General features: G+C 31.8%; 1 protein-coding gene across 1 annotated transcript in view; it reads left to right on the top strand.

Moving 5' to 3' along the window:
* Nucleotides 1-26899, top strand: part of LOC144848516 (uncharacterized) — a 42768-nt gene that overhangs the window by 11401 nt on the left and 4468 nt on the right. Inside the window, exons 2-5 of the mRNA XM_078705301.1 lie at nt 1717-1848; nt 17257-17373; nt 23017-23139; nt 25610-25738. Of these exons, the coding sequence (XP_078561427.1) occupies nt 1717-1848; nt 17257-17373; nt 23017-23139; nt 25610-25738 (501 nt within the window). The remainder of the gene's footprint in view (nt 1-1716; nt 1849-17256; nt 17374-23016; nt 23140-25609; nt 25739-26899) is intronic.

The raw sequence follows: 26899 nt of genomic DNA, 5'->3' as shown, positions 1-26899 counted from the left end.
TCGTGCTAAACTCTTTAATCTTAATTATCCAGCGACTCATCTATTATCAATATTAATTGTAGTGAAACATTAAACTTGCATAATCTTTTATCACAAGATCGCGTGACTCATTTAAATGCTTGTGGTGGTGTTATACGTAAAACCTTGGTAGGATTTTTTCTCTGTATATTATCTTCTAAAAATTCCATAAATTCAGACATTTTTATGCAAAATTATTTTATCAAATATGTAATTGATTTTTATTTGTGTTGTTATACATAAAACCTTGGTAGGATCTTTTCCCCGATATTTTCTTCTACAAATTCCATAAATTCAAACATTTTCATACAAATTATTTCTATCAATATTTTTTTTTATAATTGATTTTTTGTTGTTATAATTTTGGTGGGATATTTTCCCTGTTTGTTTCTGATATTATCTTCTAAAAATTCCATAAATGCAAACATTTTTATGCAAATTATTTCGATCAATTAAATTGATTTTGTGTTGTTATATGTAAAACCTTGGTAGGATTTTTTTTCCATGTTTGTTTCTGATATCTCCTAAAAATGGTGTGTGACCAACATTTTCTATGGGACGCCAATACCGCCACAGCTACAAACAAGCCAATGCAGTATTATAAACGTACAGTAAAGCCTATGAAACCACGATGGAGGAACAAATAAATGAAACCAACCAATATATGTTTAAGAATAAAATCAAAGAATAAACGTATTTTTAGTTAAGTTTTTATTAAAATAATGTTTATGTTTATAATAATTCACCATTCTAAATTTATTTAACGTATTCAAACAAATACTGTATTTTGTCCAATTTTAATTCTTTTCCTTTCACTTTTACTGTATACATTTAAAAAATATATAAAAAACCCAACTATGTTTACACAATATTCATTATTATACGATAAACATAATTTTGTTTTAATTGGCGGCCGTTTCAGTCGGCGGCCGTTTCGGCTGTAAACCCTAAAAATTCCATAAAATTAAAACATTTTAATTCAGTGTACAATTGATTTTGGTTTTGTGTACAGTACATAAAACCTTGGTAGATAGATAGAATAAAATTCCATAAATTCAAACATTTCAATGAAAATTATTTCCATACAGTAAATATATAATTCTAAATTGTCTGGTCCCATTTTATTCAATAACCTGCTATCTACAATTTCATTCAATTTAAAAAAAAATAAAAAATGAAGTATGGATGTGCATTTGTTTCATTTATTCAATTGTGACACAAACAGATTATGTTTTACAACATTTTTACATGTATATGGTATAGAGAAATGTGGCATCCTATAATATTGTAGTAAGTTATAGTATTACTTTAAATATTTCATAAATGATAAAAACGATCCGTCGGGTTGCATAAAAATAAAAATAATCATTATTTTATTTTACAAAGACATGGTTGAAAAGTGTTAGGTGGGCTAAAGCCTGTTTAGCCGACCATCTAAATCTGACCCTGGCTGGAATTATATTTAAATTGAAGGCAATGGAGTTTACCAAAGTCATTTGTCTGAGTTTAGGGGTAGCCTAAATTAGGGAATGGGGTGCGATTATACTCATTTTTTGTTTGATATGATTATTTTTAACACACAATATGCAGTATAAGACAAATATACTCTAATGTTACCAAATGTCAACTGTTACGATCAACCTGGGACTGTTAAAAGCTCATTATTAATGTTCGTTTCTACTTGTTTTTATCTAATAGCCGAGGGCAATAGTGACTGCTACCCTGACCTTTGTGCTAATGGAGGCAGTTGTATACGAACGGGGCTAGAGGAGGCCAAGTACAAATGTATCTGCCAAATAGGCTGGCAGGGAGAACTTTGTCAACAGAAGGGTAAGTGAATAGAAAATGACAAGAAACAGTTGAATGGGAAAAGAAAAATCAATGTTTGTGTGTGTGTGTGTTAATGTAATTTTGTGTTGTAAAACTGATGTTCTATGAAAATTGGGCTAGACAAAGGGATAGGGGAGAAGTATAAATGAATATACAATACACTACAGTACTGTACTAAATATACTTAATTCTGTAAAAAAGTAAAGCAGTCACCTGGAAAAGATATCAGAAAAGTAGTAGAAACAACAACTGCCACAGACAGTGTACTTGAAATAAAACATCCACAGAGGTAAGGTAATTTTTCCAGTACAGGTAGGTAAAACATTTTCTTTTGGTTTAATGTGTGAAATGGATAGAACAGTTAAATATAAAACAGTCTATTTCGTGCTTAGTGTAGCTTAACTGTACAGTACCTGGATAAACCGACATAGGCCTTTCCCTTCTGAGGGAGAATATAACTTATAACAGTAGCAAACCTTTAACACCCCTCCAAGACAGTGGTACAAGAAGTGTGAACATACTGTTCTTTCTTTCTTTTATTTAATTTTTCACACTTCAAATACAAATAATAGTAGTAAGCAGGTATCAGAGAAATAATAAATGTGGTAATCAAATTAATTATAAATAAAGATACTTGTACTTGCTAATTCAGAGAAGTGTGAAAGGAGGTCAGTGTAAAAAACTTTAAGCTTGACCCTCTGTAAAACTTCAGGATACGGTACATAACACTACTGTGTATTTCAGTTGTACTGTACAGTATAGTGTGGATTTAATTTTGTCTTTGTATTATGCAGAATTTCTACAACATATGAAAGATAGAATATGCATACCAATATTTTCTAAACTAGGAATGTACATGCAATTTGTAATTATCTGTAGTATAACTTCATCCTACAGAAAAAAAACCTGTTAATTTTAATGTAGTATAGCTTTCGTTCAAACACGAATGTGTCTCATTAATCGCATAAAATCGCATAACATGTATGATTTATCAGTTCACGTTTTAAAATACGTGCTGTGCAATTCTACATTTACACCTTCTCAGCTAATGCATGTTTCATTTGTTTTTTTTAGAAGCCATAGAATTACAAGGTATAATTTTAATAGAGAATGTACAGTAGTTATTATCGCTGATATCTGACTTTAATATAGAGTGCAAATTAGAAGTTAGTATAGGTCTATGTCCTCATTCTTTGCTTTTACTAAAAGAAAGCTTTTGTGTTAGATGTTTTCACTGTTTTTTCCTGTAATCCAGTAATGTCCAAAACATCAATATCCTCCAACAATGCACCTTCGTCTATGAACATGTCAACTGTCTACTTCCAACTAAACTTTCTTGCAGCTTTATAAAAAATAATAGTATTCATACCCATAAAACTAGATCCTCCTGTAACCTCCACCCTCCCCTTACCAAATTAACATTAATGCAACATAATATCCGTTATAGTGGCACCAAATTATTTAATGATCTCCCCGACGAAATTAAATTGGCACCTTCAAAAAATAAATTTTCTTTTAAACTTAAACAAATTCTACTCCATAAATAACTAATAATAAAACAACATGTTTATTCTGGTTTTCTGTGCTTCCATAGTATTTAATATTATTATTAACTTGTCGTTGTCTTGTTTTACTTGTTTGTTTGTCTTGTTTTGTTTCTGTTTGTTCAAACTTCAATATGATTACAACTTCTTAACTGGCTACCCGTCACAAGTTTTTTTGGAGGGAAACCTCCAAATGTTATTACTTTCTGGGTTTTGCCTCTTAATTATTTATATTTAAATTGTTATTATGTTTACTTTGAAATGATAAGAAATAAATGTTATTATGAATGAATGAATGAATGTTATTGATTCCTAATATTCAAACATTATTTTACAGTACAATCATCAGAAGATCCACTGAATAAATGATAAGTGATGACTCCAAATAAAGAGCTAAATTCTATGGCTTTAGCAAAAATTTGTTCGGCCTCTTTTGGAGTTACTCTCATTACTTTAACAGCACAATTTGTTTTGCAAAACTAGAAAAGATACAGTACCTCCACGGTTGTTAACCACCTCAATCTTCGTTTTAACATAGATTATAATTATATAGAGGCCTATCAATTCCAGTAATTTTGATATGCCATATGTATAGATGAATGCAATAGCAAAAATGTGTGTAACAAACAAACATTCAAATACTCTCTTTTATAATTTACAGTAGATTTACACTACAATACGCATGGAAAAATATCAATTATCATGATAACTGTCAACAATTTTTGATGGCGATTGATGAGTTTGTGATGTATTCACCTGGCCTTCTAGCCTTGCCTTTAACATGTTATTATAGTGGAACGTGTATATTTCATGTGTAGATTTCACAATAATACCTCATGGATTTTATTAGGTACTGATACGTGCACTGTAAAATGTAACATAATGCATCAGTGATCGATTGGCTTTTCTTCTGTAGTCAACGTTCAAAATCTTGACAATTGTTTATACAATTATGTAAAATATTAGGCTAATGTAAACTAGTAATATTTAGGTTAAGGAATTATGAATTTGTTAGATGGCAGTGAATAAACATTTTTAGGTACATATGCAAGACTTATACAGTATTAAAGTCCTATTCTGTTGGTTCCTACCTCTTATGTCTTTATTTATGCAGTGCATTATCCCATGTTATTTATTTATATGATGAAAGGTATATATTTGATTCTTTCTCAACTTGCTACAGTATGATTAATTTCAGTAGTCTTGATATTTTCTGTAGTAGGGTTTTTTACATGTTGAGTCATTTCAGATTCACCATCCATTGATAAATTTGCAGGCTTCATTCAGTATACACTTGTATCATCAGTCTTTTAGACAGGTTTTATTAGTTCAATAGACAGATCCAGAATTTAGAAAATAAGGGACAATGAGATAGATCTGATAACTATTTTTGTTTTTATAACTTATCCAAGATACTTTTAAAACAGATTACTGTACTTTCAACAGTATTTCCAACTTTGAATTTGGCCCTTCCAGGCATTTAAACCTAACTGTAGCTGGAAGCAAAGCTGATTTAGCATTAATACTAGCCTTCATTCAGTACATTATCACGAGGCTTTTATCGCTTGGCCACTAATCTGACAAAGATGAGTAAAGTAGCAATGGCCTTGAAAACCCCTAGATAACTATTGTCAGTGTCGTGTGCCATAATTTGAATGGCATTGTGCTAATAACAATTCTGGTGATATTATCAGTAGTTTATTTTTCTAGGGGATTCAGTCGCTATACATTATTAAAATATGAACTATTGCTTTTTACAGTTGTGGTATTAAAGGATTTATTTTAAAAATTGAAACTATCTTTGTTCTTTCTCTTTTTGATTAGGAATTTTTTTTTAGTATTTCTAAAATTATTGGAAAAACATGTAAGATGTTATCGGTTTGAAGATATTTTAATTTTATATTTATCTTTATATTACTCGAAGGAGCAACTGTTTATTGTCCCTATTCTTTTTATCTTAATACTGCTGAAATTGAGTTTTTGTACATGTCATGCAGACAATAGTGATATGTTAATTCTAAAGCTCTGTCTACACTATCAAATTTATATGACAACAAAAATATGATGTGCCCATAAATGGACATGATGATGTCATATCACTACCATATTTGAGCACATCACACTTTTTTTCTCAAACTAGTTTGATAGTCTAGACAGAGCCTTATACAGTATTTATTAGAGGAGGTTTTGAAACCACAGTTGTAATTGAAATGAATTCCTAACATATGTCAGCAAAAACTTGTCTTATAATCTTTTTGTATAATATGAAATCATTAAAAAAAAAAAGATTTAAGTTTATTTTTTTAAATCTTTTTATTTTTTTGGTTCATATTTCGTTGGAATCTTGTAATTTTCCAATTTATTACATATTTACAAAGACCTATATACAATTAGCATTTGTGGAAAAACAAGGTTTTGAAGAAAAGCGATCATTGGGCCTGTTTCTGCTGAGCAGAAATAATCGATTATTAACCGTTTATTTTTTTAATCGATTATTTTTGGGCAGCAGAAACGGCGCAAAATAAAATAACCGATTAAAAATAACCGATTAAAAACACTCAATCCATTGCGTGTTTTAATCAATTATTTCTTGTTTTAACCGATTATTGCGGAGCAGTTTTGAGCTGCAACACAAATAGCGATTATTGACCCCACTTTGACCTCTAGAGTATGGCAAACTCATTCACGACACAAAGCATGCTGTTTATTTGCGCGATATCGACGACGATCAGGAAAATAACGATCGCGATGTAGACCGAATAACAATAAAATGTTAAACATTTGATTTTTATTATTTTGTGGGGGGAGAATTATACCGAGAGACTCCAGGATTCTGTGTTACAAGTACACCGTTACATCCCACCAGTCCAGGCTAACGATGTTTTACATGTCCTTTTTTAGGCCTGTTGTCTGTTTCGGTAGAAATATATAGCCTATAGGCCTAGCAGGCCGAAGGTAGAACCAACGAACGGCGAAACGAACTTTTCTCGCCGACGTGTCTTTATTAATATAACATCATTATTCTGTTGTATGTGGTACGGTAGTAGGCCTAGATGTTTATTTTACAAATAATATAGCTTTACGTAAGAGTAATTTTCAATCCTACATGTGAGAGTTTTAGGCAGCGGCCTTTCATAACTTGAATGTGCTGTGGAGGAATGATGACGTGATTTTAAAAACCGATTACCTGAATAACCGATTAAAGTCGTAGCAATTTTCAATTGCAACGCGATTATTTTTGTGGTTTGCGGTGACTGGAAAAAATCGATTATTTTGATTTTTTCAGCAGAAACAGACCCATTAGCAGAAAAGTGAGACAGTATCTACCACAACAGTAAGAATTCTACACTCTCTGTAGGCATCAGCACAAAACAAATGGTTATATTCAACATGTCTGAGTTGAAGTTTAATTGGTTAATGGATAATATATAGAAAAGATGAAACTTTATGTATTGACCAAATTAATAAAATCAAAATTCAATATAAAAAAGGAAGTGGAAATTGATGAAAGTAGAGACAAACTATTGGATTGGATTGTAGAAATTGTATATGAAATAAATATTCAAGATCTTCAAGAAATAGTATGAAATAAAAGATGTATTTATAGATTGCTTTCCACTTATTGCTTATCCAAAAGATATAGAGTTAATCCTGCTATGCATATCTGTGGCAGGGAAATTACTTCTTTAAGTTTCCACATACTGTACTGTACCTCATGCACCTGTATATGAATGCAAATAGTCAATGATTGATATTAATTGATCATGGTAAAAAATAATTAAACATGGATGTACATCTTCTTGTATTAAAAATAAAAAGTGAAAAGAAAAGCAACAATCATGGTGCTAAGTTGGTATGCACACACTACAGTAGCTAGCAAGGTGGTAGACCTTCCCATTGTCCGGTAGGAGAGTTCCACTGAAAATTCCTTTCAAATTTGTCCCTGACTTTGTGGTGAAGACTAATATTGGTTTATCCAGGTGTAAATGGCACTCATAGTTGTTTACATACAGTTTAAGTATCTAAAAAAAATGTGAAAATTCAGATGTGAAGTAAATGGAATTCAAGCCATACATTTGGGATTTCTATTGTTATTAATATCATCATGTACTGTAATAACACTAATTCATTACTTTTATATTTGTGTATTAGACAAAGCCATTGATTTATTGAAAATACAGTAGTCAGTTGTATTGTAACTGGGAAATGAAATTGGAAATTAGCAGTTTTGATGACAACGTCCACCTGATTCTCTGTAGGCCTATACTGTGCATCTATATGACATTAGATACCCAGTATCATGCAAATTCTGTTAAAGTGTATCACATCAATTTTGGTTTATGCTAAGGTTATATGGTCCATGTGGCTTATGCCTATGATACAGGTCTCACATGTGACACTGTATTACTGTAAATCTAATTGTAACCCTGGGTTATTATTCTGTGATTGTTTTTTAGGGTGGGTTAGAAGGGGGGTTACTATTAGAAGGGGGGTTACTATTAGAGTAGTGAGTTACTGTACTATTATAATTTTAAATTAGGCACCTGAAAATACATAGTAACCCACCTCCAACTTTTCCAGTCAGCAACTCATAGCAAAATAATAAAACAGTACGAATAAACAAATTTGGTTGAACTTAACTCTAACTTTATTTTATAAACTCAAAAACACTCAATCCTCCCCCACTCCCGAGATCAACACGCATTATCTCCTTATTCTCAAAATACGGCCGAATCATTAAAGTTTTTGTGACTCTAATTGTAACCCCTATGGGTTACTATTAGAATAGTGGGTTATTATTATACATTGACTTATAAAAAGTTACTATTAGAAGGGGGGTTGCTATTAGAGTGTGGGTTACTATTAGAAGATTTATGGTACAGGATTTGCTTATGATACTGAAGGTGTTACAGATAAATTACCGAGAATCGGCTATCATATCTTTAGCACTTGCCATAATTACACACTGGTCCCAGCTTGTTGCTGTGTAGTACCTACAGTAGTTATTGTATGTATGTACTTTGGGATTGAGTAGCTTTACATTATGTCCCATCTGAAAAATGAGGCAATGAGAGTAGGGAGGTGTCTTCCTGATGAGAGTAAAACAAAATGATAAAAACAGGTATCAAACTGATGCATTCTCAAATCCCATTCCAATTCCTATACCATTATGCCGTCATATAGCTCTTTATAAATGCATGTTTGAGATATTCCTTTTCATTTTCTGTTGCTTTGTATAAGAAGTTTTCTCAAAACGTGTCTCTGCCCTTGAATACATTTAATTAGGTTCAATTTAAAATTAGCGCATGGACAGACAGTGTGGATGCATATGCATTATATACACATTTTTAAAGAGGGTTTGATAACAATTCAGACAGACAGACATACAAACAAGACCAATAATGATTTTATCTTCCATTCGAAGGGTGAGTAAAAATTTATTTAAAAAAAATTATCTTAAATGCCACAAACTTGTTGTTGAAAAATACATGAAACCTAAACTCCTTGACTATTAAATTTGAATCAAAAAATTGAAACCAATGCGTAGAAATACATATCAATTCACTGAGCTGTGGCAATGTATGGAATACATAATTTCTAGTCTCTGCGGCATCAAAATTGAAAACCAAAGTGATACATTACTGTATTAAATTAATGTATGCAAAAAAATAATTGGTAACCACAGAGCATTTTACAAAAACATTTGATATGGTTTTTGACATGGTTATTATTAGTGTATGATTTTCAAGAGTGAGTTGTCATGGATACCATGTAATTAGAAAAAGGTTTTGACACTGGAGCAGAGTGTATATAGAGGTAGGGAGCCATGGGTTGAAATTGTTTTTAGCAAACAAGCTGTGATGTATATATTATATAAAGATCTTTAAACACAAATGATACAACATTAAAATTGGCATGATGAATTTACTGCAGTGTACCTGTAGCAAAATAAGTACTTAAGTATTCTATAGGAAATAAGCTGTGTATCGTAAATAAATCATTAAATTTAACAAAATAACAATGTGGCACATTCAATCAAAATCAGACATAAGTTGGATTTTTTTTTGTCTATACAAATCTACCCATGTGACTTATGTCTGATTTCGCTTGAGTGTGCCACATGTATTGTTAGTCATAAGTATTGACTTGAAGATCAAAAGCTGTGAGCATCTAAAGAAAGAAATTACATAGATAGTATCCAGTATGAAAGAATATTATGAAACAAAACAAATAAAATAAAATGGAAGAGGAAGCGAGGACACATAATTTTTAGACCTACAATTAAACCAAATCAGTAGACCATGGGTCTGTTTCTGCTGCATAGTGCCGAATAAACCGTTTATTTCAAAATAGATTTAAAATATAATTTTTATATCGACTGCATTTCTGCTCATAAAAAACTATTTAAATCAGTGAGTGGTCATTGACGGAAATCGTTAGCAGTATCCAAAATGCAATGGGCACTGGTGGTCAATTCAAACATTACTGCAGTGTAGTTGACACAAGGTCAACGGCTGTCAATCAAATAACCATTTTTGCAATAACCAGTTACATGGCGTTCTAACACCGAATCGATAGGGTGTTTTAACCATTATTTTCAGGCTGCCATTTAACCGGTTTTTGAAAGTGTGTCTTGCTGCTCCCAAGAAATTGGGGTTAATTTATGCTACTGCTGTACAATACTGCAGTAACTACATTTTTACTCTTGACCCTATGCAATTATTTTTAGCAATCCTTTATTTTTTTTGTCATGACTCATACAATCATTCATTCAATCTTTAACAGTATTTCCGATCTTCACTTTAAACAGTAAGAAAAAAACAATAGCATAAAACATACACTGATTGACTCATAAACCTCTTCATTGAAACATAAAATAATGCAGTAAATAAAATGACAGTAGAATAAATTGTTATTAAAAGTATACATAGTTCTACATTTTGGAAACACGCCGAACATTTTGCAATTTTTTAAGTAGTTTATATCAGCTGCTGCTTTTACGGATTTTGCATTGATGATGTTTTTCAACGTAACAACGAAATATGTTTGCAAACAAAATTTTTTATCAAATTCAAGTTTATTTTACTTTCATTATGCTGTCGGAAGTTCGGCAACATTATTCACGACATCACCTTAAACACTTCGGTGTCAATCAAGGACTTATGAAAGTTGGAAAAGCTCTCGAAAAAATCCGTAAAAGCAGCAGCTGATATAAACTACTTAAAAAATACATAGTTCTATACACTATATATTATATACTATAGCTTCTAGCCTTCACAGAATCAACATTCAATATAAGTGTTAAATTTCTGCACAAAAACTCAATCATTCCATAAATATAGTACACATCTCTTTATTTTCCACTTATAATTTTACTCTTTCAGCACATTGTCAGTAATATAAATCACTATAATTATTTTCAATCTATTTTATATTCATTCTACAAGTCATATATTGAAGTTTGTAACACTTGCAGTAACACATTTCAATTTCAGTTTAACACTCCTTGATTGTTTAGTATCTGTTTTCATTGTGGTCTACCGCTGTTATATTAATTTATTTTTTATCTTTTATGCTATAAAGTTGTGTACAATTAATACTATAGAACAGACACAGTTTCACAGATGATTGGAAAGTAGATAAACTTTCTATTTGGTAGTTTCCCTGAATAAATCAACAATGGCCCTTTCACTCACAGATACACAGCTGAACCCTTTCTTTTGTTCTGAGCACCCCTATTCAGGGGAAAGCACCTATATGGGAAACTTTCCTGTGAAACAAATGAGGTGCAATGTATGTTTTAAACTACAGCTAACAGCTATTCAGGGGACACCCCTATTAAGGGAAACTTTCTTGTGCAACAAATGAGGTGCAATATATGTTTTATACTACAGCTACACCTATTCAGAGTTACACCCCTATTAGGGAAACTTTCTTGTGCAACAAATGAGGTGCAATATGTTTTATACTACGGCTACACCTATTCAGGGGACACCCCTATTAAGGGAAACTTTCTTGTGCAACAAATGAGGTGCAATATATGTTTTATACTATGGCTACACCTATTCAGGGGACACCCCTATTAAGGGAAACTTTCTTGTGAAACAAATGAGGTGCAATGTATGTTTTATACTACGGCTACACCTATTCAGGGGACACCCCTATTAAGGGAAACTTTCTTGTGCAACAAATGAGGTGCAATGTATGTTGTATACTACGGCTACACCTATTCAGGGGACACCCTTATTAAGGGAAACTTTCCTGTGCAACAAATGAGGTGCAATGTATGTTGTATACTACGGCTACACCTATTCAGGGGACACTCCTATTAAGGGAAACTTTCTTGTGCAACAAATGAGGTGCAATTTATGTTTTATACTATGGTTACACCTATTCAGGGGACACCCCTATTAAGGGAAACTTTCTTGTGCAACAAATGAGGTGTAATGTATGTTGTATACTACGGCTACACCTATTCAGGGGACACACCTATTAAGGGAAACTTTCTTGTGCAACAAATGAGGTGCAATATATGTTTTATACTATGGCTACACCTATTCAGGGGACACCCCTATTAGGGAAACTTTCTTGTGCAACAAATGAGGTGCAATATATGTTTTATACTACAGCTAACACCTATTCAGGGGACACCCCTATTAGGGAAACTTTCCTGTGAAACGAATGAGGTGCAATATGTGTTTTATACTATGGCTACACCTATTCAGGGGACACCCCTATTAGGGAAACTTTCTTGTGCAACAAATGAGGTGCAATATGTGTTTTATACTATGGCTACACCTATTCAAGGGACACCCCTATTAAGGGAAACTTTCTTGTGCAACAAATGAGGTGCAATGTATGTTGTATACTACGGCTACACCTATTCAGGAGACACCCCTATTAGGGAAACTTTCCTGTGAAACGAATGAAGTGCAATATATGTTTTATACTACAGCTACACCTATTCAGGGGACACTCCTATTAAGGGAAACTTTCCTGTGAAACGAATGAGGTGCAATATATGTTTTATACTATGACATTTTCAGGAGACACCCCTATTAAGGGGACACTTTGTCGGGTCTTTGATAAATAGTTGTTCTATAGTAATACACAAAGAAGAAATTTTATGAAATTGCCCATGCCCACAAACTTTTTAAAGGGTATTTTGTTGATTTTTTGTGTTTAAAACATTTTATATTAATCTACGAAGATATTCTATGTTTTTTAGAATTGATACAAACTTTGTATTCATTGAGTGTTATGTGTTTTTGCATTCTTGATTATGATGTTACTTTTTTTCATCCACAAACCAGCAACTGGTTCTTCTTTATCCAGGCTTAGCAGTCATTGAAATAGGTTTTAAATTGGAACAAGACTTACTTGGTGTGCTGAAATATTTTCAATTACTGTAGAAAGTAGATTTCGTACATAAGTATTTGTGGATCACATTAGAATTTTTTTTGCAACTTTAAAACGGATCACTTAAATAAAAAATTTCAGAGATGCGATTATAACGGAGTGCTGATATAACCATATGAGCAAACAAAATAAATTTTTCAATAATGTTATTTCTGTGGTACTATACAGTACTAACACACCTGAGTGTATCCTCGCCATTTGATTGGTTAATTTTGTATCACATGCCATTCAGTATTAGTTCTATTTTAACGGTAAAAGTGATATTAAAAAGTTCTACTAAATCGTTCTATTGCAAATTTTGTTTTCAATTTTTTTGAGAATGTTAGTTACTGTTGGGTGTCTGAAAACCAGCCTGAAATTTGCGCCATCTAATACAGTTCTACTCCAAAGCCAAAATCCTGAGCTCTACCTTTTTGAATGGCATAACTCGGCTGCTAAATAGAATAATCAATCTTTCAACACAAGAAATATTCTCCAGTTCTCCATTTCAGCTCATAAATATTCATTATTTGAATAATGTTCTGCCCAAACAAAGAACAACAAGGAAAAACATGAATCTATTAACCAATATTATCGTATTCTTGGCCTAATTATACACTGTGTTTTAAGTAATGAATTCACACAGATTATAGATTGCCTACCTTCCCTCAACACAATTAATGTAGGCGTCAGTAAGGCAATGCTGATAGTTTGTGTTCACACTATGCTGTATACTTGGCCTCTGGCTGGTATTTCGTTGATAGTCCATATGCCAGCTTTAATATACTTGTCACTTGTCATAGCAAACGCTGCTATGCACTGCGATAACAACATAGTAAATTCTAATTTTGGAAACTAATTAAAATCAATACTATTCCTTACGAAATTGTAAATAGGAAAGATTGATATTGTCACCTAAAATCAGTTTGAAGAATATTCACACATCTTGAAATTAATCTTATTAATAAAGTATATCGTAAAAGTATCAATAAATATAACAAATTAAGAGACAAAAATCTTTTTTCAATTAAAACTAATGTATAAAGAAACAAACTATGACATTAGTAGAAATTAAAGATGTTCAGATACCATTTTAATTAAAATTCTTTTTGAATGTCATAATGCAATAAATTACACTGATCGTTAGCCATTTGGTATGTAATAATGCGATTGGATGAATACATTATTGCATTTTCATTCAAATTAAAATTTGTTTGTCTGTAAAATTGATGTTTATTTGATTTATTTTGAAATGATTGACCTCCAATTGTTTGATAATTGAAAAGAGATATATTGAAGTTTTTAATCATATAATTAATGTTTATGCATTAATGGTAAGACTATTGTCATGTTCTATTCAACCAGACAAGAGGCAAATACAGGAATGTGAATTTTCAGGTACTTTTAATCTGTTGGAATAAGTGTTGTACAGAATCTCACATGAATCTCAAGAACATTTCAGGCGAGATTAGTTTTTGTCATTATTAAGGTCAAAATGTTAAGTGTTGTAGATAGTTCAGAAGATGCATGTGAGTGATGCTGTGTTTCATCTCGCCAGATCAATATGCTTGTCTTCCAGTGCCAGAGTTCTGGGTACAGATCTTGAATTAATACAGTATCTTAATGACCTAGTCCCGCTTTAGTGTTCAAACATATAACCTCTTGTTCATTTCACAGTGTCCCCTTCCTTAAAAATTGTCCCCTTCCTTAAAAATTGTCCCCCAGAAACAAGAAAAATTAATAAAAAGGATGTATTGTTAGGCCATTTTGCAGTTTTAATAAAGTAAAAAAAAAAAAATAAAGTAATGTATGTAATGTATAAAATAAATGGTTAAAATCTACCAAAACCCCAATCAATTAGACAATTTTTTGCCTTAAATTACAGTTTTTTTAGGTAAATACATTTTTGTTCAATATTTGGTCCAAGTGAATAACTATTATGTGACATTAAAATTGCATATTGAACAAAAATATTTAAAAAAATGATTTTTTTCAGTGGGACAATATATCTTTAATAGGGGTGTCACCTGAATAGGGATGTCACAAAAGTACTCAGAATTAAAATATATTGATATGGGCTATTATAGTGGCCTAGATATTGTTGAATACATAAAGCTGTGTATTGCCTACAGTAGGAAAAGAAAGAATGAATACCTTAGCGATACTTTGTAAAATACTGCGTCCACAATTACTTGCACTTTTTATGAATGTCTCTCCTTGCATTGGAAATAAATCATGTTAGTTGAAATTGATATTTGGTCTCCAGCAGAATTGATGACATACTCTGTAGTAATTGAATGGACAACAACATAATCTGATTAGATACTCAAAGTTCTACGATTTGTAAATTAAATGTGATTTATGAAATAGATAATTCAATTTTTTTTAATAAATAAAATATTTATTTTGCTTGTCTTCATAGATTGTAAAGCAGTCATAAATAATGTTGTTTACCATAAATGTTATTGTACTCACTGAATGAATGAAGTGGAAAGAAGTGTCCTCTCAGTTTGTCATTAAGCAGTTGTAATTACAAGGGCAAATTATCTCATGTAAACTGCAAAAAATAAGAAATAAGGGAAGAGTTCTTCCAAACAGTATACATTTTAACCTTAAGTAAGGTTGGTTATTTTGTAGGCCTGTACCTGCCAAATGTAATTACAGTTAAAAACAGTTTAAAAAAAACACCTGCTTAAATACAAGTAATTTCATACAGTTTATGACAGCCTTGTTTTACTATCATTTTATTTTTTTCGTGCCTGCTTACCTGAATAATCTGATATTAGACCTTTATTTTCTCCACATAGAAAAATTACGAAAAGAAGAATTTTCCAGTAGAACACACCCAACTATCAATGGGACAGTCCTCTAATTGTGTCCTCTGGTAAACATACCTGGACGTTTATGTTTATCAGAAAAGTTGACACTTGATAAATTGTTTGTACTGTATATGTATGCTGTTATTAAAGTTCTATATACTATAAAGAATAATATGTTGTGGAAGTTGAGGAAGATATTTTTGGGTTTTTTGTTACAAGTTTGTGGACTGAAATCAATTCAGAATTTATATTTTCCTCTGTATTTTTTAATCTATTCAAACATCAGGTAGTTGAGGATGAAATAAATGTATTAAATGAAGATTCAAGATGTCACAATTGACAAAACTAAATATTGCTTGAAGGGCATTCCTCAAAATTTACATGACAATCCACACATGACTGTGGTTTCTTACTTGCATCTGTTGCAAAGTCTTAAAAGTAGGTCTTCTTACAAAAATGTTGAAAAATTACAACATAGTGTGGAGTTACAGTATAACATGGTGGACAAAATAGTTACCATACATGTCAAGTTTGAGGTTGCTGCTGGCTTGAGATTTTGCAATGATATGACACAACAGCCCAGCCACAAACCCCATGTCCCTAACCCCTGTGAAATTGATTTTTTCGGCCTAAATTAGGACAAATCGCCCAACGTTCCTGGCTTGAAACAACAAAAAAGTTAGTTTTTGCAGTACGTTTTTGTGGCCTGACAACAGAAATTTGACATTTTTAAGTAATTTCAAAACAAAATTGAGATTGTTTAAAAACCGTGAGATTTTATGTGCGTATGAGCTTGAGGTTGGGACAAAACGCATGATCCCCATGCCAGATGCGTGGGACTTGACATGTATGAGTTACCAATCCCATTCTTCTAGGGTTTAAATCCTGTCAGATAAAAAGATTTTTTTTTATGACAAAACTCCTCCACTTTCAAATACTAATAGATTGTGTTTATGTACAGTAGAGCATGTTTGTTTGTCCTGTGGACAGAGTTGCCACATTTGAGAATGAATGAATTCACTTTTGGTTATCCTTGGCAGTATGCCATATAAAATCATATATAAAACAAAGCATTAGGCCTAGCCTGTTGTTCAAGCCCAACCAACCCAACATTTTAGAACATTTGGAATTTATATTTATATCTTAAAAAAATTACATATTTTCAATGAATGCTTTGTTTATGCAACATAAAACAAATATACTGTACTTTTAAGACCCATACTTCGTACTGCTCATTGGGCCTGGTTGCGTTCTGGATGCAAGACTGTTTGGGAATCGCGGCTGAGAGTGATGGTGTAATAATATTAGACTAGCATGTGATTGGCATGGGTTTGAGCCTATCTGTACCATACTGATTGATCCTTAGGCAAAATGCTTTACTCTCATTGCCTCGTCCTTAGGATGAGATGTAAAGCTGTTGGTACTGTGTACATAGTGCACGTTAAAGAACTAATAGTACACTTTTCGAAAAGTAGGGGATCGCCTCCCAGTGTGCTGATCTGTGTAGTAGCTGCGCTGTTGGCTGCCGAATTTCCTCAGTTTCCAGTTAACATGAGGATCAGAATAAAAACATTTAACACTAATACATTTATTATCTTTTCAGTAAGTTTGCTTTTGATTGTGAATAAATGTTTGTTTTGTTTCAGAGGGAGATCCATGCAGTAGTAATCCCTGCCAAAATGGAGGACTTTGTTACAATTTGTATATCCAATATCTGTGCATCTGCAACATTCATTGGAGTGGCGATAATTGTCAGGAACCAAGTAAGTTTTTAGATTAAAAACCTACAATTTTAATTTTTCTTTCTTGAGTGATTGAGTGGCCGAGCGGTTAAAACAGTGGAACTGTAATCCATAGCCATAATATCGGCAAGTGTTCGAGCCTCACTCACTCGATGGTTCTGGTGGTAGAACAAGTCTTCTTGGATAAGGACTATAAAACTGTAGGCTAATTGTGTGCAGTTTAAAGAACCTTGTACATACTTATAGTACTGTAGGTTACCCCGGTGTACTAGTTTACTTACCATTAAAGTAGGCCTTCTAGTAGGCCTCCTAGTTCCAAAATCTTAAGCTTGTTGAAGGCAGCAACTAGAAGAAGATGATTCTTTGAAAAGCATTTATGATAATGTTGAAATATCTATAAATGTGGTAAATTGTTAATATCCTAAACTAGGTTGCTTTAAAATGTATCACTATTTTCTTCATAATTTATGTACAATACATTTTAACAGCATTACATCTTTGTCAATTTTTATTGCAATGTCTACGTTTTTAATGCCATTTGTTAAATTTGTTTCATGTGGTTCAGTTGTGAAACACTGCTACTGTATGTGTATAATCATTTGACTGCCAATGAAAGCATGGTTTTTAAATTATTATTATGATTTTTCATGACTGCAGTAACAAAATGTAATGTATTATTTTTATAACATTATATATGGGAGTTAAACAAGATTGTCTTCCTAATAAATTGGTAAAATGTTAATTTCAGGTCATTGCTGCTTAGTTTTAATCTAAAAAATAATCATTTTCAGCAACCAAAGTATATTTAAATTAGGGGACACTTTTTGGTAAAAACTAAACTTGTGACAATTTATATTTTCACACTACAGCCAGCAACCTACTCTGTGAACAATTTGATGGGTTCTCTGGGTTCCACTGTATTTAAATGTATCTATATCAGCCTCAATATGCCTGGTAAAAATTCTGTTTAAAGACAGTTACATCTGCATATTACAGAAACACTTTCATTTGTTGCATTTTACTATTTTTTAACTTGCGAATTGCATTCACACTACTAAATTCCAATGTTTTTTTCCAAGAATTATAGGGTTATGTATAGGTTGGCTCCCTCCTTGGGACAGTAATTGAACAAAAATGAATTAAGATAAGTAACAGTTCAAATTTCAACCTATAATTGGTTAGTTCGATGCCGAGACAGTGTTTCTGAAAAATATAAACTATGAAAGTTCTGTTGACATGTGAAATCATCCTTAGGCATTTTAATAGAATAATGGACATCCAACTGTAATTGTACTTAAACAAGTTTAAAACTCCTGGGATATTGTCGGCTAAGGTGCTTTGATACCTTTTGGGCACGTACTTTGGTAAAGATTTGAAAAGATAAGAGATAACACTGAGTTATGATAAGCATCTTTTTGACACATGATTCAATCACTTTTTTGGTTTTTATGAGGTTTGCCAGGTTATTTTCGAGATTTGCAGGTTTTATCAATTTTTTAAAACCAAAAAATGATGTTTTTACACCAAAAATAAGTAGTTCAGAACAAAAATATTTGTTGTCACAAAAAAACCCATTGAAGCAATTTTTTCAGATGATTAATCTTGCAAATTTAACATTGGTTTTTTTTTTTTTTGAATGATTAAAATTATATTGAACATTAACTATTATGTTCAATTGCACAACATTCTAAACATTTTTTTTTGGAAGCTTGATAAATAAGTTTTTCAAAGAAACAAAAAGTTCAGAAAAAATGTGTGTAAAGTATTTATGTAATTTTCCATTATTTTAGGAGAAAAGGTCTATCATTGGTTATTTTTATATTTACACTTCATTCGTTTCAATTCCATATATCATTATCATTTGTATAAAGTACATATAAAATTGTATTGCTATGAGATTACTACATACTGCTATAAAATACAAAATTAGAAAAGTGTAAAATCCATGTCACATCATTCTCTAACATTCAGTGCTCTAATGTCAAATTCCTCTATTGTTATTTTTCCTTTTAAAAATGAATCATATCATTGTACCCCCATTTTCTGGGTTTTATGAAACGAAATTGATCAAATATTAAAATACTGCTCAGAGTTGTATTAGAACAATAAACAGCATGATAAATTATTATTGCCCATTCCATAGCATTTTGATTGTTTTAGTTGATGGATTGCAATGCCTCATCAACTAGTAGACTTAATGTGCTATTAGCCTATATAAAAAGATAAAGGTAATTTGGAGAAAAAAATGATTTTGCTACAGTAAAGCATATTACTTGTACATAGTAATTCTAGAGGGATTTGGGCTTTTCATGACTACTAAATCTTGAATCAAAATCTAAATTCATATGAATTATCAGAAAGAAATTGTAAACTGCAATAACCTGGAAAGAGAATTAAAGTATATTCTTGTGTCTCCATCATAATTTGTTTTTACCAAACCTTTTTCATAAATGATTGGAATTAATGTTTCCAATTCTACTGTGGCTGTCGTATTTACATGTATCTATACTTGATGCAGGTCACCCAAAAGAATTGTTCTGGTATACATTTTATCATAGCCTTGCTAATGCATAACATCGAAGAACATTTACAATCTTGCCATGCACCCTTTTATGCCACCCACTTAGCTACATATGCTACAATATCTCCATTCTTTCCTTCCCTCGTATCTATATCCTCTCTTCCTATATCTCTGTTACTACCTTCTTTATCTTTATTCCTCCTCCCTTTATTTCTATTCATCCCTCTTCATAATTCTACTCCTTCCTCTTTGTTCTTTTTCATCATCCTTACAGTATCTCTATTCTTTCGCTCCTTATCACTATTCATCTCTTCTCATATCTCCATTCCTCCCTCTCCCCCCTCTCCCTATCTCTATCCCAGCTTCCAAAACTTTTTCGCCTGTATTTTTTGGATCTGAAAATAAGGAAATTATATGAACAACTGTAGAAGATCCCAATACTGTATTTACTTTATATTATGATTAACATATTTATCAATACAGTATTCAATAATATTTTCAAACATATTTTATCCCACTTTTCTATATACTGTAATAAAATTAAATTATAATATAACTAGAGGGTACTCCGAGAGTACAAACCTCCGCCTACTGTAAAATTCCCCTACATAAAATGCCCCCTGAATATTTTTTTTTTACATTTTTTTTTATTAGTTCTAAGTGTAAATATGTTAACTGCACACTACAAAGTTGTGGATGACAGTGTGGTGTAATGGTTATGTATCCAGCCTCTCACAGTTGAGATCACTGGTTCAAGTCCCACTGAGGTTTTTTTTTTTTAATTATTTTTTTATTTCTTTTTTTTTAGTTTTTTGTGGACCTTGATCTTTGACCCTGACCCTTCAAAATTTAACCACAATTATATGATGTGTCATTGATCATTGTGGCTAAGTTTGGTGAGAATCGGATAAAAACTGTGGTCTCTAGGCAGTAAAATAGTTTTTTGTTAGTTGTGACCTTGACCTATGACCTTTTCCCCTCAAATTCGAACTCGTCCGAGCTTTTGGGGCATAGATCATTGTTGCCAAATTTGGTGAGAATCGGATAAAAACTGTGGCCTCCAGGCTGTTCACAGACACACAAACACACACACAAACACACAAACATACAGGGGTGAAAAGATAACCTCCTTGGCGGAGGTAATAAATTATTTATACTATTGCATTTAAGGTCAGTATACGGTATATGTATAGCAAGAAGCTAATTTGTTTCATGTGAACTGTAGCCTGTGATAAGTATTCATTAAATCTGCTTTAGTGATATTAATTTGATATCAAGATAAATCTATTCCAATCACGCCTCTGCTTTGATTTCCATTGGTCACAATTTCTATTATAATGAAACTGAATAATTTTTAAAAAATAGTCTCCAGTTGAGTCAAAACTGTCAATTATTTCCATTTATTTGTCTCATTTATTTATTTTTAGACCTTAATTTTTTTAAATATCAGTTATTGATTTTGCAATTTAGTCTGATTATGTCTTAGTAAATTTATTGGTGAATCTTATATGTCTTAATATTACAAATTGTTGTAAATGTATGTACTTTAAAGATGTATTTTACCCTGGAAAAATAATTCTTAAAAATGTTGTTTTGATTATGCCATTTTAATGCCATATATAGTTATCCACTTCGACCAAAAATTGGATCCAAAAAAAATTTACCTGAAAAACTGTAGTTTCAAGCAAAAAATAATCAAATTCGTTGCCAGCCAATGGGTTTTTGGTTGAATTGAACCATTTATTTTGTCATTTTTCTACACTAATTAAAACTATAAAATAACCTATTCAAAGTCTGATTTAATTCTAATCTTCATTTTTCATGATTTTGGGGAAAAATACATCCTTAAATGTCACTCTCTTCTTGGCAGTAAAGAATTTGCAAAAGAGCAGGGAAACAGTCATTTAATGTATTATAAAAATATAAAAATAAATAAGGAATAATATACTCTTCTATTCATATACAGTACTTAAAATAAGTACTAAAAATATTAATATAGTAGCCAGGATATTGGAGGGAAAATGGGTAAGAACATTTCCATTTTCCCCATTCTTTTTTCACCTTTCGAAAAATGAGAAAGAGCTAACTCCATCTCTGATTCTCCATCTATATGATACTGAACGATATACAATATTCTTCGGTATGCTAAAATTATAGGTTTTTTTGTAGTCAATTTTCTGTATAAGATATGTATACTATATCATTTCAATGCATGATACTATAGAACTACACAGAATTTTTTTTTTCAATTATCATTGTCATATATTAAATCCTTGGTAATACTAGGTAATGTATTTAATAATCTTCTGTTTATAGTCATTACCTGGTGGATGAAACCTGTAATTGAATTTGTATGGTTCTGTATTCTACAAATAACAAGATAATTTTGATATTCTACATGGCCATATCAATTTCTATTATAATTGTTTGTAATACAGTAGTTGATTCCAAGTATAAAATACAGTAGCATTGAAAAGACGCACAACTAAAAGCATTGCAGGTTTATTATAGAGGTTAGCTAGATATTATTGCAAAGTTTTATTGTATGGATTTTGTATTATGGTTTAATTTAAAATAGCATTTTTAATTTATAATATTGGATATCGATTTTAACCTTGCCTTTATTAAGATCTTATCTATATTTTGCAGACACATTTTCTGAATATAGAAAGTAATACTTTTTTGCATACACTTCATGTTCTTGGTAAAATTTAAAAGCAAAAATATAGACATACTGTGCATCGGATTTCTATAAGTCGATTGCAAACATTTTATCATCTACTGTATAAAGGGTCTTTCACACCTGTTCCGGCACGGTTCCGGTCCGGTGCCGGAAAATCCAATCGAACGTCAATGTTTCGTTTTCACGCGGCTACGCGCATATTGATTGGCGCATAGCCGCGTGGAGCGTCGTGAAAACGAAACATTGATGTTCGATTCGCCGGACCGGAACCGTGCCGGAACAGGTGTGAAAGACCCTTAAACCATGAATGTGTGTTCACATGAGACAATAGCCCTAATGTTCTGTTGAAAGTTAGTACAGTATATTTATAACTAGCGAACTACAACACGCACACCAGTGCCATATTGCCTTTATAATTGTTGAGTTTGTATGAATATCCAATGTTATATTTTCATTCCAGCAAAGCATCCAAGTATGTGCGGAGCTTGGGAATTTCCATGCAGTAACGGCGGTTGCACCTTTGCACGTAACCGGTGTGATGGACGCTGGGATTGTAAAGATGGGAGTGATGAAGAAAGTTGTGGTAAGTTTTTGAAAGGCAAGAAAGGTGGCGTTTGTACATTCCATTACACTGAACAAGCCCATAGCCAGTGGGATAGTGAAATACCATTTTCTGGGTGCCCTTTTCAAACTAAAGAGAGTGTAACGCTAATAAATTCTTGTAGGCCACAGAACATGTCCTCGTCCTAACTTTTTTTTGCCCAGTCCTCGTCCTAACTAAACCAACAGTTTAGCAATCTAGGCTTTTCATAATTTTTTGGTCAATAGAATCTCTCTTACAACAATCCTGGTTACAGGCTTGACCTAACCAGTTCATTCTCCAAATAATATATGCAGAAATGCATCTTTTTTTCGCGCCATGCATACATGCTACGCATCAAGAAAACTATGATAGCCTGATATGATTTACGACTGCAGAATTTATTTATCTTTTAGTTAAACTGGAATAGGTATTTTGACATTTGTTGACATTTGGGTTAAACTATCTTAGGTTTATATTTGGCAGTTACCCTTTCTCATTGGCTGCCGTCTCTGCTCTTGTATTTCACTATTGTTTTAAGAAATATAATTAATTTTCCAGTTTTTTTCCCTTGTTTTTTTGGTTTATTTTTTCTGTGCCAATGTATGATAATTGGCTGTTTTTACTTCGTCAAATCTTGTTTGTGATTCATATTTCATGATCTTTCTTGACACTTTATATTTGATTTTCTTTGATACTTGTAAGCTAAAAATTGCTGTATACATTACACAAAATGCCTCAAGATTTTTTTTCTAAGGATACCTCTGGGTTTAAATTATCTATTAAGGTGAGATGTAAATACATGCAACCATGTTTATTATAGCGCCGCTTTTTTCATATGTGGTGAAAACAGAACACGTTGTAAATAAAGAGATTAAGAAAATTATTTTCTGTCAATGGGTTTTTCGTTTATTTTGTAATTTTATAAATATAAAAACATCATTTGTTTTTGGTTTTTTTCTACATAAGTGATTAACTTTATTAATACTACAAAATAACCTATTACAAATCTGATTTAATTAATCTTAATTTTTCATGTTTTGGGGACAATACATCTTTAATAAAACTTATGCTTAGTTACTTTAAATTGCAAACATGCAAGCCACTGATAATGCAATATTTTATTCATAAACTGTGCCTTATCAATAATTGACACCTCACATAGATCGAGCGTTGAAATATGTATACATTTTATTTTAAAAAAGCCATGACCTTTCATCACAAACGATCATCAAAAACATCATAACAATTGACAAATATTAATTTATAACCATGTTTTTATTTGGGTCTGTTTCTGCTGCATGACGCAAATTAACCGTTTATTTTAAAATGGATTAAAAATAGCAAGACCGCATTTCTGCTCAATTTGTGCTCCGAAATAACCAGTTAAATCAATGGGTGATCGTTAGAATTACCCAAAATGCAATTGGTCCTGGCGGTTAATTCAAAAGTTACTGCTGTGTAGTTGACTCGGGGTCAGCAGCTGTCAATCAAATAACCCAGCGATAACCGGTTAAATGGCGTTCTAACACCAAATTGAATGGGTGTTTTTAACCGGTTATTTTGCGCTGCCTTTTAACCGGTTACCACAAATTTGTCCTGTTTCTGCTCCCAGAAAATGGAGTTAATTTATTCACACCGATTTTAACCGGTTATTTTTATGCAGCAGAAACAGGCCCTTAAGTCATAAAACTTTTTTATTTATTTATATCTATATATACTGATATTTTTTTTCCATCATAAAAAATATATGATAAAAATGCAAAAAAAAAAAAATGATAGAATAAACATGTTTATATGATTAAAATTAAAGAAATAATTTATGAAATTTATTTAGGCATATATTATTTAACCAATTAGATCTCAAAGATAATTGGAATATACCCACGCCATATGGCATAATGTGAGGCTATATGCAAAACTTTGATCCTTCTAGCAGTTTCTAATGTGTAATATCAATTACAAAAATCAATTTCAAAGTTTTACTGATTTGAGTGTTTTATGGGAGTTACATCATCCAATCATATTTCTCATGTTTATTGGATACAAATGCAGTCAGAATACCAGACACCTTTGGGCTGGCCGATGCTAAGAAATAGTAAAAGGAATTTAGGACTTTAATTTGATTGAAATCTGTAATATCATAGAAACTAAAAAAAAAAATTGTTACAGTATATAAGGGTATGTGGCATGGTGTGTTGGATGTTTGACTACTGATCGTGAGATTTTGGTTCGAATCCAATTCTTGCCGCATTGCTTGTATCCTTAGGCCAGACACTTTACTTATGTTTGCCTCTGATCTTCACCCAGTAACAAAAGGAACTATATAACGTGTATTATATTTTACTCATTACATTATTCATCACTGTGGTACATGATATAGAGTTAAAACATTAAAAATATTTCTGTGTTACGTGTAAGGAATTTCATTTAACATTCATTTAACATTAATTTTACTTTCTTTTTTTGTCAGTCACCATAAAGCCTCAGCCTCCGTGTCGGCCAGGAATGTATTTCTGTCATGACAACTCATGTATCCCATCCTTCCGGCGTTGTGATGGATTCGTAGATTGTGTTAACGAAACAGATGAGATTGATTGTCGTAAGTAATTGTCATTATTTTGCATGCCTTTAGACAGGTAATGGCCAAGCTAAAAAGAGAAAAACAACGTTGCCTTTTTATCACTACAAACTGTAAGTGCATATATAATATAAATCCAAAGCCAAATTAAAAAATCCAAAGAAAAAATGACAATGCTGTGGGTATCAGTGGCTGGATCTGAATGTAGATACAAATAAAATAAGCAAAAAGCTAAATCAAAACGATAAAGTAAAACAGCCAGAAAAAGGAGCAGAGCTTTCAGGCAACACTAGCCCTAGCAAGATATATATCGTTCTAAATTAATTAATTAAATTTCAGTAAATCACTGGGCGGTTTAGAATTCATGTTCTGTGCCTGATTTGTTTATACATATAAATAAATTAACAAGCACAGAAAAAATTCTAAACCATCTGGTTATATACTGAATATTAATTAATTTAGAAATGATAAAGATAAATCTGTGAGAATGAGAAAAAAGCCACCTCAACCAAGATTCGAACTTGGAACCTTCTTCTTGATATGCAGATGTCTTCCATTAGATCACTGAGGCTCAGCTTTCATGGTATTGTTCAAATTCGATCAAATATATACAAGCTGCATTTATAGTAAAATATCCAAAAATCTATTAGTTATAGTCCATTTAAAAATTAACAGAGAATCTTTAAAAACTGGCATATCATATACATACAGTATAAACAGTAAAAACAGTAAAAATTACACAGAAAAATTTCACCAATTTAAATTTGAAAAATATGTATAATGTCATTGACATTCAGATAATAATATAGTAGGTATTGTAACTTTAGGGTTATAAAAGTCTAACACAATAAAATTTGTATAGAATAGATTACTGTTTTTGTACAGCAAACATTTAACGACAACACAACATAATGTCAAATAAAAGCTGAGTGATGATATTATTAATGTTTATTGACGTTTAATGAACAAAGTATATAAAAATTGATGCTTTTACACAACATTGTTGGCATTCTCTGATGAAATTTATGGTCGTAAAGATCAATATTGGAGCAACAGACCTACAGCTGGAGAGCCTACCATCAACACAGTATGTTGTTTAAAATGAAAATAAACTTACAAGTTTACTAAGTAGGAGCATGGAGAATTTGCAAAGTTATAGCAGGGAAGAGTTGTAATTTAACT

The sequence above is a fragment of the Antedon bifida genome, chromosome 7 (genome assembly GCF_963402885.1).
Source record: "Antedon bifida chromosome 7, ecAntBifi1.1, whole genome shotgun sequence".
NCBI classification, from domain to species: domain Eukaryota; kingdom Metazoa; phylum Echinodermata; class Crinoidea; order Comatulida; family Antedonidae; genus Antedon; species Antedon bifida.
Note: the sequence above shows the minus strand (reverse complement) of the source record. Positions and strands in the feature narration are given on the sequence as shown.